Source organism: Coffea eugenioides, chromosome 6 (genome assembly GCF_003713205.1).
Source record: "Coffea eugenioides isolate CCC68of chromosome 6, Ceug_1.0, whole genome shotgun sequence".
NCBI classification, from domain to species: Eukaryota; Viridiplantae; Streptophyta; class Magnoliopsida; order Gentianales; family Rubiaceae; genus Coffea; species Coffea eugenioides.
Genome location: NC_040040.1, coordinates 55,074,369 through 55,095,448, shown reverse-complemented (window position 1 = coordinate 55,095,448; position 21,080 = coordinate 55,074,369). Strand labels below are relative to the sequence as shown.

General features: G+C 35.3%; 2 protein-coding genes across 3 annotated transcripts; one reads left to right on the top strand and one right to left on the bottom strand.

Moving 5' to 3' along the window:
- The first annotated feature begins 5,481 nt into the window (after positions 1-5,481).
- Positions 5,482-8,273, top strand: LOC113774476 (rust resistance kinase Lr10-like). The gene is made up of 4 exons (XM_027319003.1): positions 5,482-6,292; positions 6,826-6,867; positions 6,974-7,003; positions 7,096-8,273. Exons 1-4 carry the CDS (start codon positions 5,482-5,484, stop codon positions 8,247-8,249), a joined length of 2,037 nt encoding a protein of 678 aa, XP_027174804.1. The 3' UTR covers positions 8,250-8,273.
- Positions 8,274-8,819: 546 nt separating this feature from the next.
- Positions 8,820-11,713, bottom strand: LOC113774841 (rust resistance kinase Lr10-like). Of its 2 annotated transcripts, none has more exons than XM_027319474.1 (3): positions 10,653-11,713; positions 10,210-10,236; positions 8,820-10,123 (listed from the first exon to the last, which is right to left on the bottom strand). In XM_027319474.1, exons 1-3 carry the CDS (start codon positions 11,410-11,412, stop codon positions 9,003-9,005), a joined length of 1,908 nt encoding a protein of 635 aa, XP_027175275.1. In that variant the 5' UTR covers positions 11,413-11,713; the 3' UTR covers positions 8,820-9,002. The 2 variants fall into 2 exon arrangements, with proteins under 2 accessions (XP_027175275.1, XP_027175276.1); XM_027319475.1 differs by having other exon boundaries at positions 8,820-10,120; positions 10,653-11,712.
- Between the last annotated feature and the right edge of the window lie 9,367 nt (positions 11,714-21,080).

The window sequence follows — 21,080 nt, the reverse complement described above, 5'->3', positions numbered from 1 at the left end:
CGGGGGGCGGGGGAGTATACCCCCGCCCCGCCACCCGCAAACAAAAAATATATATATATAAATATATATATAATTATATATAATATGTAAGTTAATTAGTTATAAACTTATGATAATGATATTATTAGTTAGATGTATTATATAATGTATATTAGTTTATGTAATATAATTGATATTATCAATTATATGAATAATTATACATGTCTACTAATAGAATTTATTAATTAGTTCTACTAAATTTACTAATATATTTATACTAAATTTCTAATTACACTTAATAGAATAACACTTTTTTCTCAAAAAAAAAGTACAAACACAATAATGAATTAGTGATTGCATTTGTACTAAAAGTGAAAACTTGACTATTTTAGTTATATTTATTTCATCATATTGGATTGTATTCAAATAACTTCTGTTTGATTGTTTTTATGAGTTTCAATTGTAAAATTACAATGAATAATAATTTGATGATGTGTTGATATTTTAGTATTTGATTATTTATTAAAATTTAATTATAATAAAATTTTATTAACCCCGCGGGTGCCCCCACGGAGGAAGCGGGGCAAGCGGGGCGGGGGCGGGGCGGGGCGGAGGGAGCAGGAGGCGGGGGACGGGGGGAACTAATAGGCAACGGGGCGGGGGGCGGGGGAGGGGTCCCCCGCCCCGTTGCCATCCCCCGCCCCAACTCAAAATTCTTCCGATATAAAAACTTGCTCAAATTATTAATTAGTCCCCCAACTTCTAAACTTAATCACATAAACCTCCAAGATTATATAACCTTCACTAATTAACCCATGAAATAAAGTAAACGTGGTCATGAGTATTACACTTATGTTAGGAAAAATTTTCTTGATTAAATAGTCAGGTCGTCTCTTGCATCTTGTGTCTATCATATATTGGAAGAGAGAAACAAGAGAATTTTCACTAAGGAAGAAAAAGCTACTCCTATCATCTTGCAACCCATCAGCACTGAGGTTAGAGCGGTGGTAGCTTCTTGGAAGAAGATTAAACTAACAAAGTATAGCATGGAATTTTGATCTTATATTCTTACCGTCAGTATTCTGTTTGTTTAGTTGGTGACCTTGGGTGTTGTTTGCAATTAGTGTACTTTGGACGGTGTTGCCGGTTTGGCTTTTTGCTACTAATCATAATAAGCTCTGTCTTTGCTATATCAATAAAATGAATACCTTACCTAACAAAACAAATGGAGGTAATAAGGGGACAATTTTCTTTTTTTTTTTAAAATACAACAATAACAACAAAAGGAGTTGACCCAAAAAAAATAACAATGTATAACAACTTGATTTTGTCAACAACAACAACAACAACAACAACAATAATAATAATAATAATAATAATAATAATAATAGCAACGACTTCAGTGCTAAATTCTAGATTAGAGTGCCTTACAAGTAGAGGTGTCAAAATGAGTGATTTGGGTGGGTTTGGATTGGGTAAAATGGGTAATGGGTATAAGTGAGTCAACCCATTTATACCAATTTAATTAGATGGGTATAAATAGGTAAGTCAAAAAATGAATTGGGCAACCTAATTACCCATTTATAATCCATTTATTTAACTTTTTGTAAATTCATTTTTGCAAACTAAGTTATCAATTTATACCATCTTTTGCACCCATCATTAGTTTTAAATATTTATTTATAATGCTCAATAAACCTAGTTATCAATTTTTTTCATCTGTACTCTATGTTGTAAAATTACATACAATTTAATAATTAAACAATAAGAATATAAAAATTTGAACTAAGTACTATAAAAGTTAACATAAAAATTTAATCCAAAAATTTTGAACCTCTTACATTTTTTCGTGTGTAAATTTAAAATTTCATTTTGGAAAAGTAAGAAAAGAGGCTAAAACTTGTCATAAATTGATAATGCTGAAAAATGAGCAAGTTAACAAACTAAGAGAAAATAAAATGATAAGATAAAACCAACAAATAATAATAATGATAATGAAACAAAAGTAGTTAACATCATGACAAAATGAAAAAATTGAAAAAAAAATAGATGAGGGAAGAGAGGAGGTTTGGGAGAAGATAATTCTAAATGAGTTAATTGGATTTGATGGGTTACCCAATAATACCTACATATAAAAATTTAAGATACCCATAAACATCTATTCATAGACGAGTATGGATAAACTTAACTAAATGGGTTTGTTTGACAGCTATACTTACGAGTAAGAAAAGTCCAAAGTTGGACCTGCGATCTGAATTGTTTCAATTGACAATGGTGTGTATTTCAACAAAAAGAATAGATGGAGATAAGAAAAATGACACAAGTAGTCAAGTTTAGTTGGGTTCCCTCAAAAAAGAAAAAAAAAAGAGTATGTTGACTTAGTTCTTTACTCCGAGCTCAGCCTTAGTTTTTAACATTGACCGGATTAATCATTAACAGTATGTTGCAAGTTCAGATTTTGGTAGCTTTGTTGTCCCTAATCTTGAATTACAACTTGGTGACCTGCCTTAGATTTCATCCTTTCTTAAAATTTTTTTTTTTTTTTGGGTTCTGGATGCAGTAATAATTCTTCTATTGTGACTCTGTTGCTTTAGAAAATGGTGCTGCCTAACTTTCTCATTCTTATTTTTTAGATTTTTTAAAAACTTTGTCATTCTTATAGCTATGGAAGTTGTTGACTATCTAGCTTCATAAGGACCATCTTCTACCACATACCATAAATCAATGTAAACAGATTGTAAGAAAATTTCCTTCTTTTCTAGTAATGATCAACCAAGTAGAGTAGAAGACAAGAGCTATATTGATCAGAAACACAAGTATAAACAAGCAATGAGAATTTTATTAAACAGAAAAGTAAATTTGGGGAATCAAACCAAGTGTCTACCAAGCTATCCTCAAACTTGAAGACCACACACTAGGAAGAGCAACTTCTCTTTGATGGAAGACGATCAACTAGATGTACAATGGAGGGAGCACTTCTTCCTTGCCCCAAGCCTCACTTAGTCAAGCTAAGAAGTTTTACAATCACTCAGAAAACCCTCAACAAAGCTACACTAAAGATCCTTTCAATCACAAAAGAAATGCTCACCAGAAATTCACACCACTTTAAAACAAATCTAGCTTTGGAGACTATTTTCTAGCTAAAATATCTCCTGAGATCTTGTAAACAAAGTGTGCAAAAGTCCCTACTTCGTTCAGACCAGTTTGATTTTAAAGGGAACCAGAAATGGGCTTCATCAATGCTTCCAACGGATAGAAGGCAGCTGAAGAGTCAACTAGCCGTTGGGGCTGTCGGACGTCCGACGATCAAATCATCGTCCGAACCAATCGTCCGATGGCATCCAAGTTGACGTTCGGACGTCCGATGCGTCTTGATCGTCCGACACCGCAGCGTCCGATCGTAGGCAGAGAGTTGGCAAGTTAGCTTGGAATTTTTCGGACGTCCGATGCGATCGATGTGCGTCCGAGGCGTGCGTCCGATCCTTCCGGACGTCCGATGCTTCCTCACGAGCGTCCGACAGAGTTTCCTTCTTGATGTTCTTCATCCTTTCGGACGTCCGATAGTTTCCTTTTGGCCGTCCGACATGAGTGACCTGATTTTACTTCTTCATTTGGTTGGTTTTCTTTCCTTGACACCATTGAACCTGATTCTAACAAATTTCTCACATAAAAACATTAGACCAAATCTACATTTTGGTTTGTTAATCATCAAAACCAAGGATTGATCGACCAAGGTCAACAATCTCCCCCTTTTTGATGATGACAAACAAAATGAAGATTTCTTTTATCAAATAAGTTCAAATAAAGCTCCCCCTTAGAAAGTGCCAACATGCAAAGAAATTTCAATAAATCCTACTCCCCCTTTTGGCATCAATCAAAAAGCAAACTCCCCCTTTATTTTTCAAGTCAAGACCATAATAGGGTCCTTGGGAGTTATTACAACATGATCTAGCAATCCACATGGATTTCATACCTTTTCTCATATTTTTCTTTACATAGCAATCATTTTGCATGTGTCCAAATTGGCAACAAAAGTGACACATGATAGAAGTATTTTGCACATAAGTGGATTTAATGCAACTAATTTTCTTAGCAAACTTATTTGTGCCTTGAAAAGATTTGCTTTCTTTTGTTTGAGAAAACTTGTGTTTTTGATCAATATAGCTCTTGTCTTCTACTCTACTTGGTTGATCATTACTAGAAAAGAAGGAAATTTTCATTTAGCAAAAATTGTCTAAATCTGATTAAGATTTTGAATAACCCAATTCACCCCCCCCTCTTGGTTGTCTTTGGGACTTACAGAAGTTATTTCTCATTTTTTTCAAATATATTATTTTGTTTGCTCATAAACATGCTTTCCAACTAGTTTTTTTTTTTTAATATTTTCATCCAAGTTTTTATCTCATATACATCAACATCATAAAAAATATTTTAATAATTATTTCAAATAATATTTTGAATAATACACTATCTAGACACACTCTATGCATCTTCTACTTTGTTTTAATTTTTAATTTTTAATTTTTTTGTATTTTATTCTTATTTTGTAAATAAGATGAAATTTAAAACGTACAAACCAAGTAACAACACGTAATTCTAATACCACTAGCATGTATTTCCAAAATGAACACTTACAAAATTATACAAATAACCTATAATGATTAATTATTTGGTAGGAAGGTTTTACACCGTTCAAGAACATTTATAAATGCCACAAACTCTTAACTAGTTATACTCTTGATAAGAAAAACCTGATAGACATAAGAGCAAGTTAGGGTGTGTTTGGATGGTGTATTTTAGGTGTTTATATAAAATTTTATTGTAACTTATTGTTCTACACTAGAAAATTTTAATTTTTGTATATTTGAGAATTGGAAAGACGAACTTTCTTTTTTCTTTTTCTTTTCCTTTTCCTTTTCGTTTTCTTTTTTCTTTTCATTTTCTTTTTCCCTCCCTCTCCCTTCCTTCCTCCCTACCCACTGCCACACGGCCACACCCAACTCTCCCTGCCGGCGGGGCTCCCCTCTCTCTCTCTCTCTTCTCCTCCCGCTTTCCTCCTCCTCCCTCCCTCTTCCTCCTCTCCCCTCCACCCTTCCCCCACAACCTTCCCCCCTCCCTTCTGGAACCAGCAGGGGAGGGGATTTTTAATTTTCATAAACTGCAAATTTTAATGATAATAACTACCAAGTAAGTGCTAAAGTCTAGACTGGACTGCCTTCCACATAACAGAAGTTTAGATTGGACTCCCTTAAAAAAAATGAAAAAAGAAAATAGAAGAATGAAAAGCCTAAATTGGGTGGCTAGTCCAAAGTCAATTGAGGTTAATGGAAAAGTTTTTCTTAATAAACAACTGCAGCAGTCAAGTTTAGATTGGATTCCCTTAAATCTTTACTGGGAAAGGAGGTTAAAATTTAGTTAAAGTGCATTCATTTGCTCTAAAACCTTACTTGCCAAGCAGCACCTTCTGCATATCCGGCTATTTTCAGTCAACCCATTAATAGCATGTTGCAAGTTCAGATTTTGGTAGTTTTGTTGTCTCTGATCTTGATTTACTTTTTGGTATGCCGATTCAGATTTGATACTATTGTCGATAGCCATTGTTACGCAAATGGTTATCATACCTTCAATTCCAAACACACCGGTTGTGACCATAGCCCATCTTCTTGCAGAATCACTGATGTCAGTTTAAAGTGCCCGTTTCAGTTCAAAGGTGATCATGCAGATTTGTGCCCTGATGTTTTGGAGTTCTCTTGTGACCATAATCGCACAGTACTTCCCTTAACAACGGATGTTGATGGGGAGGAACAGCGCTTTTATGCAGATATAGACAGCATTGACTACAGGAAACAAACACTTCGTATATTTGATCCTGGAGTGCAAAAGGACAACTGTTCTACTCTTCCAATTTACTCATTTTATGAATACACCTATGAAAAGCAAGTTGGGGATATCCGTTATGGACGATTCGTGGATATTGATCCCGACACCAGTGAATTGGTCTTTCTCAGCTGTAAAAATCCAGTGGAATCGAAATCTCCTCTTTATATAGACACTGCTTCTTGTAATATCACTGCAAATCATTTGTCAAAAATGAATGCTCAATCTGATTATTACAGTTATGTTGTGATTGGTAAAAATGTGGTCGTATCCGATATTGAAGAGTCGTGCACAATCCATAAAATAGTTCGTGCAGACCTTCGGTGTCTACCTAAGGTAACAGGAGATATTTCGTTTCAAGACATCCACAATGCTCTGGCTAATGGGTTTGAGCTCAGTTTGTCAACAAGGTCGACACTGCGGAGATCAATTCTTTGTAAGTACACTAACTTTGCAGACCTGCCTTGTATGTTACTTTCTTCTTGGGTATTAATAAATTCTTACTTACCCAGAAAGGTTGAAGGTTGTCCATTTCGGTGATTGATAATTGGTTACGATGATCTCTTGGAAAGTATTAAATTCTACTGAATGAAACTATGTTTTTGGGAATTTAATGACAAGTTACCGTATCTTGAAAGATTTAAGTTAGGAAATGGAGTGGTATATTTGTAGGCTAACAAGTATAGTAGTTCTGCTGTTGATCTCAAAAGCCAAATCCAAACTTCTCTATCTTTCTCACTTTATAGAAGTCTTACTATCATAGTGCACTTGATTAATGCATTGACGGTGTTGATTTAGATTGTGAAGGTGTAAATTTAGGATCTCTGAGATTTTGCTCTCGATTTGAAAATTGTACAATTGATTAATGTGCATTGAATTTTTTCTTCTAGCATTTGAAGCTCTGTTAAAAGTTGAAGTTCAAGAATGCAATTGGACATTAATCTTGATCTTTGTTCCTGGACAGTGCAGGTCTTCTGGTAGCACCATTCTACAATCATGTCAAGTTTGGGAGTGAGTCACTTATTCTTAAAATATACAGAAATGATTTTTTCAGTCAGTCTCATCCTTTCCGTTTCAATTTTTCCTTAATAATCGTTTGAATTTTTGTAATAAGCAGCTGGCGTGGGTTTTGCTGTCAAATTTTTTGGTAAGGCATTTGATTTATAGTTGATAACTCACTATTGGGTGTATGATACAGAGTAAATCACTGATAAATGTTGCTTTCTTCTTCTATTTCAGTTCTGCTCATTGCAGCAAAAAGTTTCATTGGCATTGCCCTCTTGTGTGCTTTTCTCCTTTATAGGTGTCATCGGAGGCATTTATCCAGGTATGATACAATAGAAGATTTCCTACAAACAAACAACGGCCTCATACCCATTAGGTATTCATACAAACACATAAGGGCAATGACCAACAACTTTAAGGAGAAATTAGGTGAAGGAGGCTATGGTTTGGTTTACAAAGGAAAACTGCGGAGTGGAGATGTAGTTGCTGTCAAGATGCTGAACAAATCAAAAGCTGATGGGCAAGAGTTCATTAATGAAGTCGCAACTATTAGACAAATTCACCATGTGAACGTGGTTCGGTTGGTAGGATTTTGTGTTGCTCCCTCGAAACATGCCCTAGTATATGATTACATGCCGAATGGCTCTCTGGATAAGTTAATTTTCTCAGATAGTCAAAATGGTCATCCATTGAGTTGGAAGCAAACTTGTGAGATTGCAAAAGGAGTTGCTCGTGGGATGGAATACTTGCATCAGGGGTGCAATATGCAAATTCTGCATTTTGATATTAAGCCACATAACATCTTACTTGATGAGAACTTTGTTCCAAAAGTTGCAGACTTTGGATTCGCAAAACTTTACCCGATGCAAAAGAGTGTTTCAAGTCTTACAGCTGTCAGAGGAACATTAGGTTACATGGCTCCGGAATTGTTCTACAAAAAGATTGGAAGAGTCTCAGACAAGGCAGACGTTTACAGCTATGGAATGTTGCTAATGGAGATGGCAGGAAGGAGGAGAAATGGTAATGGACATGTAGAACATTCAAGTGAAATATACTTCCCGTCCTGGATATACGATAAATTTGGTCGAGGGGAGGAATTGGAAATTGGAGATCATGCAACTGAAGAAGAAAAATCAATTAGTAGAAGATTGATTTTGATTGCATTATGGTGCACACAAATGACACCTGAGGATCGTCCTTCAATGCGAGAAGTCTTAGAAATGCTTGAAGGTGATCTTAGTGGCCTAAAGTTGCCCCACAGACCGTTGTTTTACCCTCCGGATTCACCCATATCCATGCAAGGAAGCAGTAATATTAGCTCTTCTGATGAGTCAACAGCAACGCTGTGTAGCTCTATTGCTTTAGAAGTAGAGCAGATGGATGACTAAGAAGTGCTCCTAAGTTTTAGTGGAAGCTTTGTATTTCAGATTTGTTTTTCAAACTCTTAAATCTGCCAATCTGCCACCTAGTAACAGTTGAAAACGCAAATTGAAAACTCATTTGGTACCAGTAAAACTGAAATTTAGAACCTTCAGAGATGCATATGTAAATATAGCTCCAATAATTTGTATCCACTGAGCTCCAATATGTAATATCTTGAGATGTTATGCTACATGAGACAATGAGCAATATAGACTTGTTGGTGTTACTCGCCAAATTGTTAGTTAGTTTAACCTAGACTTGTAGCCTTGTTTCTTTAAACCGTGTCTTTCCTTTTCATCAATGGGCCCAATAAGACATTTCTGGATGCTGCCTGCCTGGATATTTGGAGTTGAATGCTCAATGATCTAACTGATAGACTTTTCAAATAATCATGAAGACGGAGTAGCGTTTCTTCTGGTTCCTTCTTTCTTATGGTTCAGTTATTTAAGCCATGGTTTTGCCTTGTGTTGAAGAATTCAACTGTTTAAGAGGCATCATGGAATTTAGTAACAACTATTATCCCACATAAGTAGGGGTAGTTTAACCATCAGAGTCAATAATAGTTTAACCATCAGCCATAATACAGTACATATGCAAAAAATATCATTTGATTACCTCTAGCATTTATTCATCAATTTCTTCTTTTTGTTTCTTGTATTTGCAGAACATTGGAAGCTATTAATACACAAGACTTTCAGTCGAAATTAACCTCTAGCATCTTATTCTAACTCAGAGATCACTGCCAATCCTGAAGCCAAATGTCTTCCATGCAAGCTTGGATTACTTGGATTCATGGGATCTGTTGAGGTGAAAGGACTTGGTGGAAGACTCGGACTTTCTCCATTTCCTTCAAGCATCTGAAGAACGAAGGTTATTGAAGGACGATCCACAGGGTTCCACTGAATGCACCAAAGTCCCACAATTGCCAATTTTTTGGCAATGATCTCCTCTCCATCTTCCTCAACTTGGATTCTCAAGTCTTCCCCTTGAACCAACCGTCCGTAAACCCATTCGGGATAGTACACTTGGCTAACATTTTGCACATTGGCATCAATGTTCTTTCGTCTTCCAACCATTTCAAGCAACAGCATCCCAAAGCTATAGATATCTGATTTGTAAGACACATTGCCAAAGTGCCTTGAGAAGACTTCAGGGGCAATATAGCCCATGGTTCCTCTTGCAGCAGTCATTGAAACTGCACTTCTTCCCTTTTCACAGAGCTTGGCTAACCCAAAATCAGATATTTTTGGGTTAAAGCTGTTGTCAAGCAAGATGTTATGTGGTTTGATATCGAAATGGAGGATCCTCTGTTCGCATCCTTGGTGAAGGTACTCGATACCTCGCGCAATGCCAAATGCAATGTTTTGCAACTTCTCCATTCCAAGGTTATGATGCTCTTGACCTTCCGGAAATATGAACTTGTCCAGAGAACCGTTTGGCAAAAATTCATAAACAAGAGCTCTTTTGAATCCATCAGCACAGAAGCCTACCAAGCGGACAACATTTACATGGTGGATTGTGCCCATTGTTCCTACTTCATTGATAAACTCTTCCCCATTTCCTGTGGAATTGTGCAGCAGCTTCACAGCAACAAATATTTCATTTGAAATTTTGCCTTTGAACACATTTCCATAGCCTCCTTCACCTAATTTATCCTTGAAGTCATTTGTGATCCTCTTGATATCAGCATAGGAATATCGAGTAGGCTTCATGGCAGCGTAGTCCTCCAAAAATGTTCTGATTCTCTTCTGATTTTCCCTGTCTATTTTCTTTGTTTTATAGACATTGTGAAGGGCGCTTGTTGCTAATATGAGAAAGAAACACCCCACGATTGGACCTGTTGTTAAAAGGCACATGTCAATTTTACTTTTTCTTTTCTCTATAGTAGAAAAATTAACTGAGAAAAATGTACAGCAAGATTCTCACCTGAAATGAGTAATTTCTTCGATACACCTGTAACATACTAGCAAATGTCAAAAAGACATCTATGTACAACAGTCAAGGTTAACTAGAAATGTGAATTTCTCTCTCTTCTTTCTTTCTTTCTTTTTATTGTCGCCTCTTACATATGTTCCTAGTATTGTTCGTGCTCTTGGTCCATTTTATCAATACACAGTCACCAAATTGGGTGAGTTCAGAAGACAGGGAAGGGTATAGCTACATGAGACCTTTCTTTAAATTTATCCTTTTCAAGATGTAAATGTTCAAATTTCTGGTGTAGATTCATCTAAAAACTTCTTCTAGACAATCAAATATCTGGTGCTCTCATTCTGTCTGTGGTCTGAATCTTTAGTCAATTAGTCTATCTGAAGCACTTCGACGAGAAATATCAAGAAATGGACCAGGAAGGGGCAGTAAATGGTACGTACCAGAGTCGGGCTTTCCTCCAAAGCAGTCAAATTTATTGTTCGTTCCATTCTTCCATCTGCAAATTCCACCTTCGTGCACCTCACATTTTTTGCATTCAGGCAAGGACCAGGCCAGGTTTAGCAAGTCTCGCATTCCAAATAGTTCCCCCGAAACCAAATTTGTGTCATACATCTTTGTGCATAATTCCACAGACAAAAACCGAATTTCAGTATCAGAACGCGTTGCACGCACTTTGTATCCAGGGGTGTCTAAACAACTAAAGTCATATTCGTCATCCGAAGACCAACCATCATCATTTGCCAATGAGCAATTGAACAAAGTATATCGATCTATCGTGAACAAATATCGATCTATGTAGTCTGGTGCAGAAAACTGAAACGGGGTAGAAGATAAATCAAGATTTCTCAGATACTTGAGTTGGCAACCTTCAGCAAACTGGACTTGGATCATTTGAGTCTTATAGTCGATGTTCTTGACCACAAATTTCATTGATGAAGGGGGAACCTCAAGTAAGGTATGGTTTCCGTTGTCACAATAAAGATTGTAGCCTGGATTATTGTAGCCACACTCTTCAGGCTGCTTTCCTCGTAGCAGAAATGGGAATCTTACGGCCGGACCGTCGGGGCTACATCTTTTCTCTGCACAGACATCGTCAGGTGGTGCTGCTGCAGGTGCAATTGAGACGTTGTCCGCAAAGATTGCAGGGCTTAGTAGAGAAGAAAAGCTAATGGCCACTATGACCAATCTCCAGATTTCCATTTTTTCTTTATCTTCTAATGAGTATTCAGGTTTGATGGAAGAGCAGTTTTCTCTGTATAGATAAATGGTTTGGAGTCAAGTCTACGCCTGTCTGAGTTTTAGCATGAGTTGTGTTTTGAACCTGTCAGGAAATTGCTTTGAGAATGACACATAATGGAGAAAAATGGAGAAGGCCAGTACTGTGAGAATTGCAACAATCGACCATTGACTGACCTGAGCTCATGTTCTACTTTGACGAGTTTTTGTTCTGCACTTTCTTCATTTCCTCTAGAATAATAGAATACATCACAAAGTAAACAGTGAAACGGTAGTTTCTGGTTGGAAGTAAACGTTAACAACAGTTTCTGTGGAATTTATAACTATGACCGATTAGGGGAGGATTTGACTTGGTAATTGGAATTGATTCATAAAAGTTGAAGATAATCAATTTTCAAAGCTGTCATAGGACTAATTAAGGAGAACAATGCCCTTGTTAACAGCATAGCCATTGTCATGCCATATAATTTGATTTTAAATGAACAAGAAATTGCTCCAATGGTCAAATGGCCAAATTGGATCCAAGAAACTGCACCATTTGGTTTCAAGGTAAGCACAAATTTGATGAACCGTGTTGAAACAAGTTCCATGCTCCGTGGCCAAAGCTCTTTAGTTGATCCTTCGCCATTTATCAAGCAGCCTAGAGCTGGGCCATGTTGAGTAGCTGATTGAAGTATGTGGCTCCTCTTGCAACGGCAGAGATTCGATAAGCATAAGGGTAAATTATATTTAACCCCTTGTGATTTCATCTATTATTACATAATCTTCTTGATGTTTCAAAATGTCCACTTCACCTCCCTATAGTTTTATATAAAGTGGAAATTTGACGGAAAATAATCTATACAACGCCTTTAATTGAAATACCAATAGTACCTTTACTTAAATATTAAATCAATCGATGGCTTAACTATCTTGTATAAAAGTATAAGGGGATCACGTGGATAAAATGGCTTAATTACAGAGAGATAAAATGGATATTTATACAAACCATAAGGGAGTTACGTCATAACTGGTTGTGCATTTCGTCCATTTTCAATTTATATAAAACTATAGGGGGTTATGTAGCTATTTTGAAACCTTAGGTGATCATCTAGCATTATGTAAAATCAAAGGGCGCTATAAATAATTTATCCTAAATATAATTGACTATGAAAGGCGAACTAGTCAAGTCCACCCCCACGAGTCTTCGACTCTTCTTCTGATCATGAACTAAACCATCCAAATACAAAGTCACGAGACTTCACTCAAAAACAGAAGTGCAGATTTTGGTATCTACATATATACTTAATCAATTACTCGGTTATTAATATGTTACGAGTGCAGATTTTGGTAGTTTTAGTCTCCCTTGCCTTAATTTACATCTTGTTGTCCGGGTTCAGTATGGATGATTTTGTCATTAACAATTACTACATACCTGCTGATCATCACTGGACTTCAATAAAAAGAACCTGTGATCATAGTCACACCCCATCCTCTTGCTAGAATTCAACTGCCTTTCAATATGAAGTGCCATCCTTTCTTTTTTTTAATCAGGACACCAAATGGATTGATCTTTTTGAGCTGTAAAAGTCCTGTGAATTCCAAATCTCCTGTCTATGTTCAGACCGCTTCCTGTGATATCACTCAAAACCAGTATTCCGGCAATCTCAAGTGGGATTTAGTTACAGCTAAGCTATTATTGTTGGTAAAAATCCAGTGGCATCAGATATTGATGATTCCTGCACCATTCTTAAAATAGTTCTCTTAGAGCTGCTGTGCCTCCCCAGCATAAAAGCCGACATCTCATTTCAAGAAATCCATAATTCGCTGGCAAATGGCTTTGAACTCACATGGGGGGTTGTATCGATCTGACTCTTTGAAGCAATCATTACAGCAAGAAGCGCTATTGGTGGTGTACTTTTATTTGCTTTTCTAATCTTTAGATGTCACTGAAGGCATTTGTCGATGCAGTAGAAGAGTTTCTACAAACAAACAAGGGACTCATGCGTAAAGGCTAAAACTGCAATGGCTAAACTACGATTCTGGGAAGCAAGCGCAAAAACGGACGAAAGTTAAATTAATCAATGGCTGATCCTCTTTCCAAACTCCAACATCAGAATAAAAGCTAAGATAATGCTCTGAAGGCCTCACTGTGAATGTATATTTTTGCCTCCAATAGCGCTCACATAACCCAGAATTGGAACTGAAGAACTATTCCTAACTCTCATTCCCTCCTTTTGTTTTTCCTTGACACACACGCACGCACGCGCACACACACACACCAATTAATGTTTCAACAACTCGGAAGGTGTCAAAAATAATGTGGTACAAAAATATTTTCAAGTAGTAGTAATTGACTTGGTTAATTGGATTCGCCGATGAAGAAAGGATTGTTGTCATTATACCTGGCAATTGGGCGGATTGGATGGGTTTTGGGCGGGTTAATATTGGATTTTCATTTAAATGCGTTACACCCAATCCGCCCAACTTTAGATTGGATTAATTTTAGGTTGAGTCATATTGGGTCAATTCAAACCCATGACCCAAATATGATTCAATATATTAATTAATAGATTTTGATAATATACTCTCTCAAATACATTTTCACATATAATAAAATTTTTTTGCACAAATAAACATATTTTCAAATGAATAGGCATATTTTCACACACTAAAACACTCACAGATACAAACACACACTCATTTCTTAAACTCTTTTGAAATACTTCATTTTTACACATACAAACACACTAAAATACACTTGTGGATTGTTAACAAACCATACTTTGTGGGATCATTAATCCTATCAAGGAGCCAAACATAGAAATTGGAGTTGCAGTATTTGAAACCCTTGAGCAGGAGTTCAAGATTGGGGAGGACAGCCTGTAGAGCATTGTTATGTGCAAATGCTAGAGCACTAGCTTGTTCAAAACAGCCAGCATGGTGGCCTTCAGGATTGAGAACTCGGAGGGCTGGCAAGCAACCCAAGGAGCATAAGCTCAGAAATCCAAATTTTCTGGCTCCGCAATAATGCAGCTCCTAAATTTAATAAAGCACGTGTTTACTTTCATTATTATTTCTTGTTTCTTGATTTTAATTTGTTAATTTGTTTTTCTAACTTAAGTTAGGTAATGGGTGCCCAACATAAATATTCAAACCGTCCAAAATATATGTGGATTTTTATTATCCAACCCAAAATTGACTCAAAACCCAACTTACCCAACCCAACCTCTCAAATTAGTGGGTGGGTTGGGTGGGTTGTTGGGTTTTGGGCATAATTACCAGGTCTAGTTGTCATGCTAATCTAACAACTAAAATTGTGATATATCATGGCTAGTAGCTTCCAATATTAATAAAATTAATTCTAATATTTTCGAAATATGAGCAGTTCGTCCAAAAGCTTTCAACGGACCTCCTTTTTGAGATAATTTATATTGTGTGAGAATTCCCTTTAAAGTAGCAGTTATAGTCATTGTCTTCTCAATCTCCATAGTTGTATCTAGAGGTGGCAAAATGGGCGGGATTTACTTGGGTTTGAAATGGAACCGAGTCATATGGGTTTGGACCCAACCTTACCCATATGTGTTTTGGGATTAACTTGAGCGGGATCACTTTAGGATGTGTTTATATTGATCCCGCCCAATATCCAAATCTATTTTCTACATATTTTTTTTCCTTTAATTCATTTTTTATTTTTTTATATAATTTTAATATTTTTGATTTATTAAATTTCTTTTAGTTTTATTAAATAAACATGCAAGTGCTTTATACTCAAGATTCCACACCAAAATTTGGATTAACAAATAAAGGAAAAAATAGATATACAGCCATATTTCAACATATATCAAGATGGCCAAGGTACTTAAGGTGTTGAATATTTATCCTCATCATTGTCCAAGGATGACAGGTCTAAACTGACTGAAATGCTGGAAATTCTTGTGGATAATGACTAGGAAGACTACTAGATTATAATCACTGGTATGACTATAAAAATTGTTAAAAATAATTTTTGAATCTAAGACTCCGTTTGGATTGACTATTTTTTCAAAAAATAAGTTTTTCAAATACAATGTTACAGTAATATACAATAACTCAAAAAACATCTCATTCATATTAGTATATCAAATATTTCAAAAAAGTTTTATAGTAAAATTTTTCATATACACTGTTACAATAAAATATTTCAAAAACACCCCTAAAAACAGTTAATCCAAACGGAGCCAAGCTATTTGAGCCCAATGGGTATCCAAGTATTTCCCAAAATTTTCCATCAATTAATGGGTACAATTGGAATTTGTTCTATTTTAAATATAATATCAACTTCCAATACTCATCCCGCCCAAAGTCCCCATGGACATGGGTAACCCATTGGAAATTGGGACAAATTGCTACCTCTAGTTGTATCCCCAGAATTCGTCCACACTAAAAGTGATTTTAACTACCCATCCTTATTGTGGGACCTTGTTATTACAACCTTTGGTTTCAAGAAAATGACGAGTAGTTCTTTGTGAAGCCAAAGAAAATGTTGATGATGAGTAGTGGCAGAGTCAAAATTTCGCAGGAGAGAGAAGGGGGGGGGGGGAGAGGGCATATTTAGTTATAAATACATCAAGTTTAAGTAGTTTTAGGGTATAAAATGTGTAGCTTTTATACTTAAAATGTTAATTAAGTAGTAAAAGTTTTAATTTTTAATACTACAAATGACTGTTGTAAACATAAATTGATAAAACAAATAAACGGTGTACTTTTGTAGGCAAGAAGAAAAAAAAAGTTCAGAGATTACACCTATAAAATAGTGCTACATTTGAAAGTATAAAAATGATATATCTTATAGTAAGATAAGACACATGATTAAAGAGTAATAATTCTCTATTGACAAATTAATAATACCATATACCATAACAATCAATCAAAGATAAGTTTAAAGAAAAGGAGCAGGTGGAGGCGGGGCACTAGAGTTATAAAAAAATTTTGAAGGGGGCAAAATTAGAAATTAAAGCAAAATTCTATAAAATGTTGTAGGTACAAATATGATTTCTTAAAAGTTCGGCGGGACAATCACCACTGTAGTTCCCCCTGCGGACGAGGAAGGGTTCTGGAAGAAGCGAAGGAAGAAATAGTCAAAAAGGCGAAAAACGTTTCTACAATAAGTGGCCCCAACTCCCAAGTGACCCGATTTAGCATTTAGTTGGACTTTTTTATGTGCGCGGGACCTTTGATATTTCCACAAGGTAAGTATATTTCTACAATTCTTTTTTTAATTTTATTTTCAGCAAGAGACTTTGACCAAAAAAAAAAAAGGATCTGCAATCCATTCTTGTGACTAATTCGTGTATATTGTCAAGAATACAACTGTAGCAGGCTATAGGTCTAATTTTCATGGGACATTAATGTTTGTAAGCCACGCAATGATAACTAAAACTAAGTATTTGCAAGTAATAGTAATTTTGAATATCTGTAAATAATCCCGAATCTAGACTGGTGTGAACAATTTTGAATATTTGCAATAAAAAAATCACGAATGAAACCTTTTAAGAAAGATTATAAAAAATTGTCAAAATAATGACAATATCGGTTTACAATAGATTTATTTTTTTGGTTCTTCAGCTCAACAAATTTTTTTTTTTGTAATCCAAAATATGCTGCGATTTGAACCACTTTGGATCCGAGCCGACACACCAAACCGAGGGATATGTTGCGGCCCCACATGACACACCCTAAGTAAGTCACGATGGTTCAAATTCAAGATAAGATTCGAACCAAAGACAAAACAATTCCTAAGAATTCACTCACCTAGGAATGATGGAAATTTTCAAAATGCTCTGAAGATTCAACTGTGCAATTGTGCAACTCTGTAGCCAAGAAATGCAGTAGACTAGCGTGAAATTAAAATACATTTTAAATCAATGACACAATTAATTAATTTTATCATGTCAAGCTCTTCATAATTATCCAGTTGATTTTTTTTTTTGGTTGAAATTTAGAAGCCACAATTAGTTGATTTTTAAAATTTTTTGGATTTACTCGACTTGATTGTCATGTTACCATCAATTGGGGCTCACAAGAAAAAAAACGACTATTCTGCAAAACATTAACGGGTCTGATGTTGTTGGAAAGTTAAACGTTCAAATGTAAAAAATCAGCTGGTATACGCGCTTTTGAATCATGATTTGGCTAGACTTATTAGGTAATAGACTTCGAACTTATTAATCCACCTATTGATTAAGAGAGAGCAACGCTAAGATGGATTTTCTAATCGGCTCTATTTGATCAAAGTCTCATACTATAAATTACTATATTACCCTTAGAGTATAAGGAAATCATAGTAGTAATTGGAGTAATACAATAAATTTTTTTAAAATAAGAATATATGAATAACATATAATTGCTGTCCATTGATCATTAAAAAGAAAAAAAAGATGATTAAAAGAGAATGACTCATTATTGATCTTTATTGAATATTTTAGTCGTTATTATGTTTGCATTCATTCGGAACCACGTCAGCACGTTCGTACATAATTAATGACGAGTGATAAATTATAAGGTTTTAACTGTACCTTAAATAAATGAGCAGTAATTATTTGTAATCCTTAGCTGGAGGCTAAATCAACTGCCTGGTTAATGACAATTTGGCCTTCAAAATGTTATTACTCCCTCCGTCCCACTTTGATAGTCCTGATTCTTTTTTCACACAGTTTAATAAAAAGTAGTTAATTTTGTTGGAACAATCAATTTAGGTAGTTATTTTTTTAAAATACCCTCACATTAATTAGAGTACAACTTTATGGGAACTTAAATTGATGGGAAAAAAAGAATCAACTCTCATTAAATGGAGTAGGGTTATAGTAACAACAACTTACATTGAATAAGGGTATTTTAGAAAAATTAAAATACAACTACATTCTTCAATTGGAAAGTGGACTATAATTTGAGACAGATGAAAAAGGAAAACAGGACTATCAAAGTGGGACGGAGGAGTAGTAGAAAATGGAACGACTTGACTAATTAAGAACTGATCATGATGTGTCAAAACCAGCTAATTTAATATTTACCATGTGATATCTATAGAAAACAATGAAAATTTTCTCAACAAACACACTTTTTTATCAACATCTGTAAAATAATTGGTTGTAACTTTTCCCTCCTTTACCTTTAAACCGCAAATCATTTATTTTTTTTAAAACAAAAGTAAACATGATTACACTCAAAATTTTACTCGGATGAATAGAAACAAACTACATATGAACATTACATCACAAGTTACCAAATGTACATCAACTTTTTCCAAAATACAACCACTAGAAGTCGACTAATCAATTACATCCCAAGATTCTAATCAAAAGTAATCAAGTCGGCTTCTTCAAAATTCTTTCCATTCCGAGCTCCTGTTAAGGAAAACAAACTAATAGGGTAAGCTAACACTCAATGAGGCCAAGAAAATCATGCAAGCACGTAATAGAGCAAGTAGAAGAGCATGGGAGAAAGTCGAGACAATAATAAACAAATTGCAAGTAGTTAACATTTCAAGTAGAAAAAGTAAACAGAAACAATTCAAGGATACTGTAGCTCTCAGGAGCTAAATTCCACAGCTTGGTCAAGGTCTTGATCCAAATCCCACGTTGACTCTCCGTCAACCGTGCAAGTATAAAATCCATAGGACTCCACTTTCCCCAGATTCCCGTTCACCGTTACACCCCCTATACCGGGCCTGCTCGTCAAAAGTTTTGATATTACTCGAGTATATCATGGCAATACTACGCGAGTATGCCAAGCAAGATCTCTCCAATAGATCAAGCTTTATGATTTTCTTATGACTTATCAAGCTTCTCGACCAAACCCATACCGGCTTGAATCACAAGGTTAGCCTATGAGTTTGGGCGTCCCCCACGATTACAAATATAAGTCGATGAGATTCAATCCAATCGACATAGCCAACACAAGTATAATTTCACGTATGAGCAAATCGATTATTTAGTCAAGTAAAAGAGAATGAGCACGATAAAGTACTCACTCGATTCTACAAATTCAATTCACATATTCAACAAGAAATATTTCAAGTATTATACAACAAATCATGCACTTGATACTCACCAATTCAAAACAAATGAGTAAGTGGTAACTTGTGATGTAAGATTTGTGAGAGTACTACGGATCAATCGAAATCATTTTACAATCTTCTCAGCATTGAAAATCACAGTGGTAAGTATACCATCTAAAATATTTCGCCAACTGCTACTGCGTAGCCATTCATTTGAATTGGTGGTAATTCAATCTCTTTGAATTTTTTCATTGACCCTGTCGTGTCACTCTCCTCCTCATATTATATAGAGTAGAAGTAGATTTATTGTATCCCGAAAAAAAAAAAACAGTATACCACCGCCCATCAGCGAGGTGGATCTCTGCTCATGTCATTCTCGCATTTTATTGATTTAGTAAATTAGTAATTATGCTGAATGCTTCATAGTCAAAATTGGTGGGAGCAGCACCCCAAAGTGGCCCGCGTATTACGGACTACTCGGACCCTACTCTCACTTGTGTCACTGATAACAACACAAAAATTAAACACTCCCGGACGATTACGAGACAAGTCTTATTTTATCTGTGATTTTTAATTAACGTTAACTACTCCTTAAGACAATTCTTAAGAACCGGTTTGATTCAAAGGTCATAAGTTTATAATTGGGCCCCAAAAATTATAAAGAGGAAACGAAAGAGTGAACCACTTTTCTAAACCTGATCTTGATATTTTCAAGTGAACTAATTAGCTTCTCATCAGATATCTTTTTATTCTTTTATCGAATACACTAGCTATCATAATATTGTCTGTGTTTTTCATTAAAAAAAAGATCATTTCTTATAACTATTTTTTGTTCATCATGCATCACCATAATGATGTGGCTCTGAATTTACAATATAACTTATATATTAGTAGACTCGTTACCTGACTAATTTTCTTTTTGTTTTCTTTTTCTCTTTTCGGGGTTAAAGTTTTCATTTATAAATCTATGTTGGACTGCTTAAAAGAAATATTCAAAAGTCTAGACTAGACTCCCTTAGGGAAGAATAAATGAAAAAAAAAATCTAGTTTGGAACTTTGATATGGATAGTGAAAGGCCACATCCAGGTTGGCAGATCAATTTATTTTCTTGAATTTAATTTGCTACATATTTTCTTGTATTTTCATGAACAAATAATGAAAGAAAATGTATTAATGTCTCTTCATTTTCATGTTACCATCATATCAATACAGGCTAATAAGAAAAATATCTTTTTCATACAAAAGAACAACAAGAGAAAGGAGTTCAAATTAGACTTGTAATAGGCAAGAAAATAAAAATGAACAAAGACTTAGAACCAAGTCAAGAATGAACTCCCTCAGAAAAAAAAAATGGAGGTCAAATTAGACTTGCACTGTGAGAGAAGTTCAGAATTTAGCTTCTGACGCATTTGGTTAGCAGAGTCCTCCATTGGAGCCTAGTGCTGAAAAAGATATGGTTCATGGAATTCTACTGGTTTATTAAACAAAACGTCCCAACTCCCAAAACTAATGGAAGAAAGTACAACATTACCAGAACTAGATGTTGAGATATCAAAGCTGGCTAATTAGAATTTAGGCTTGCTCTCATTTGCTGTGAAATTTTGCAAAATTTGGT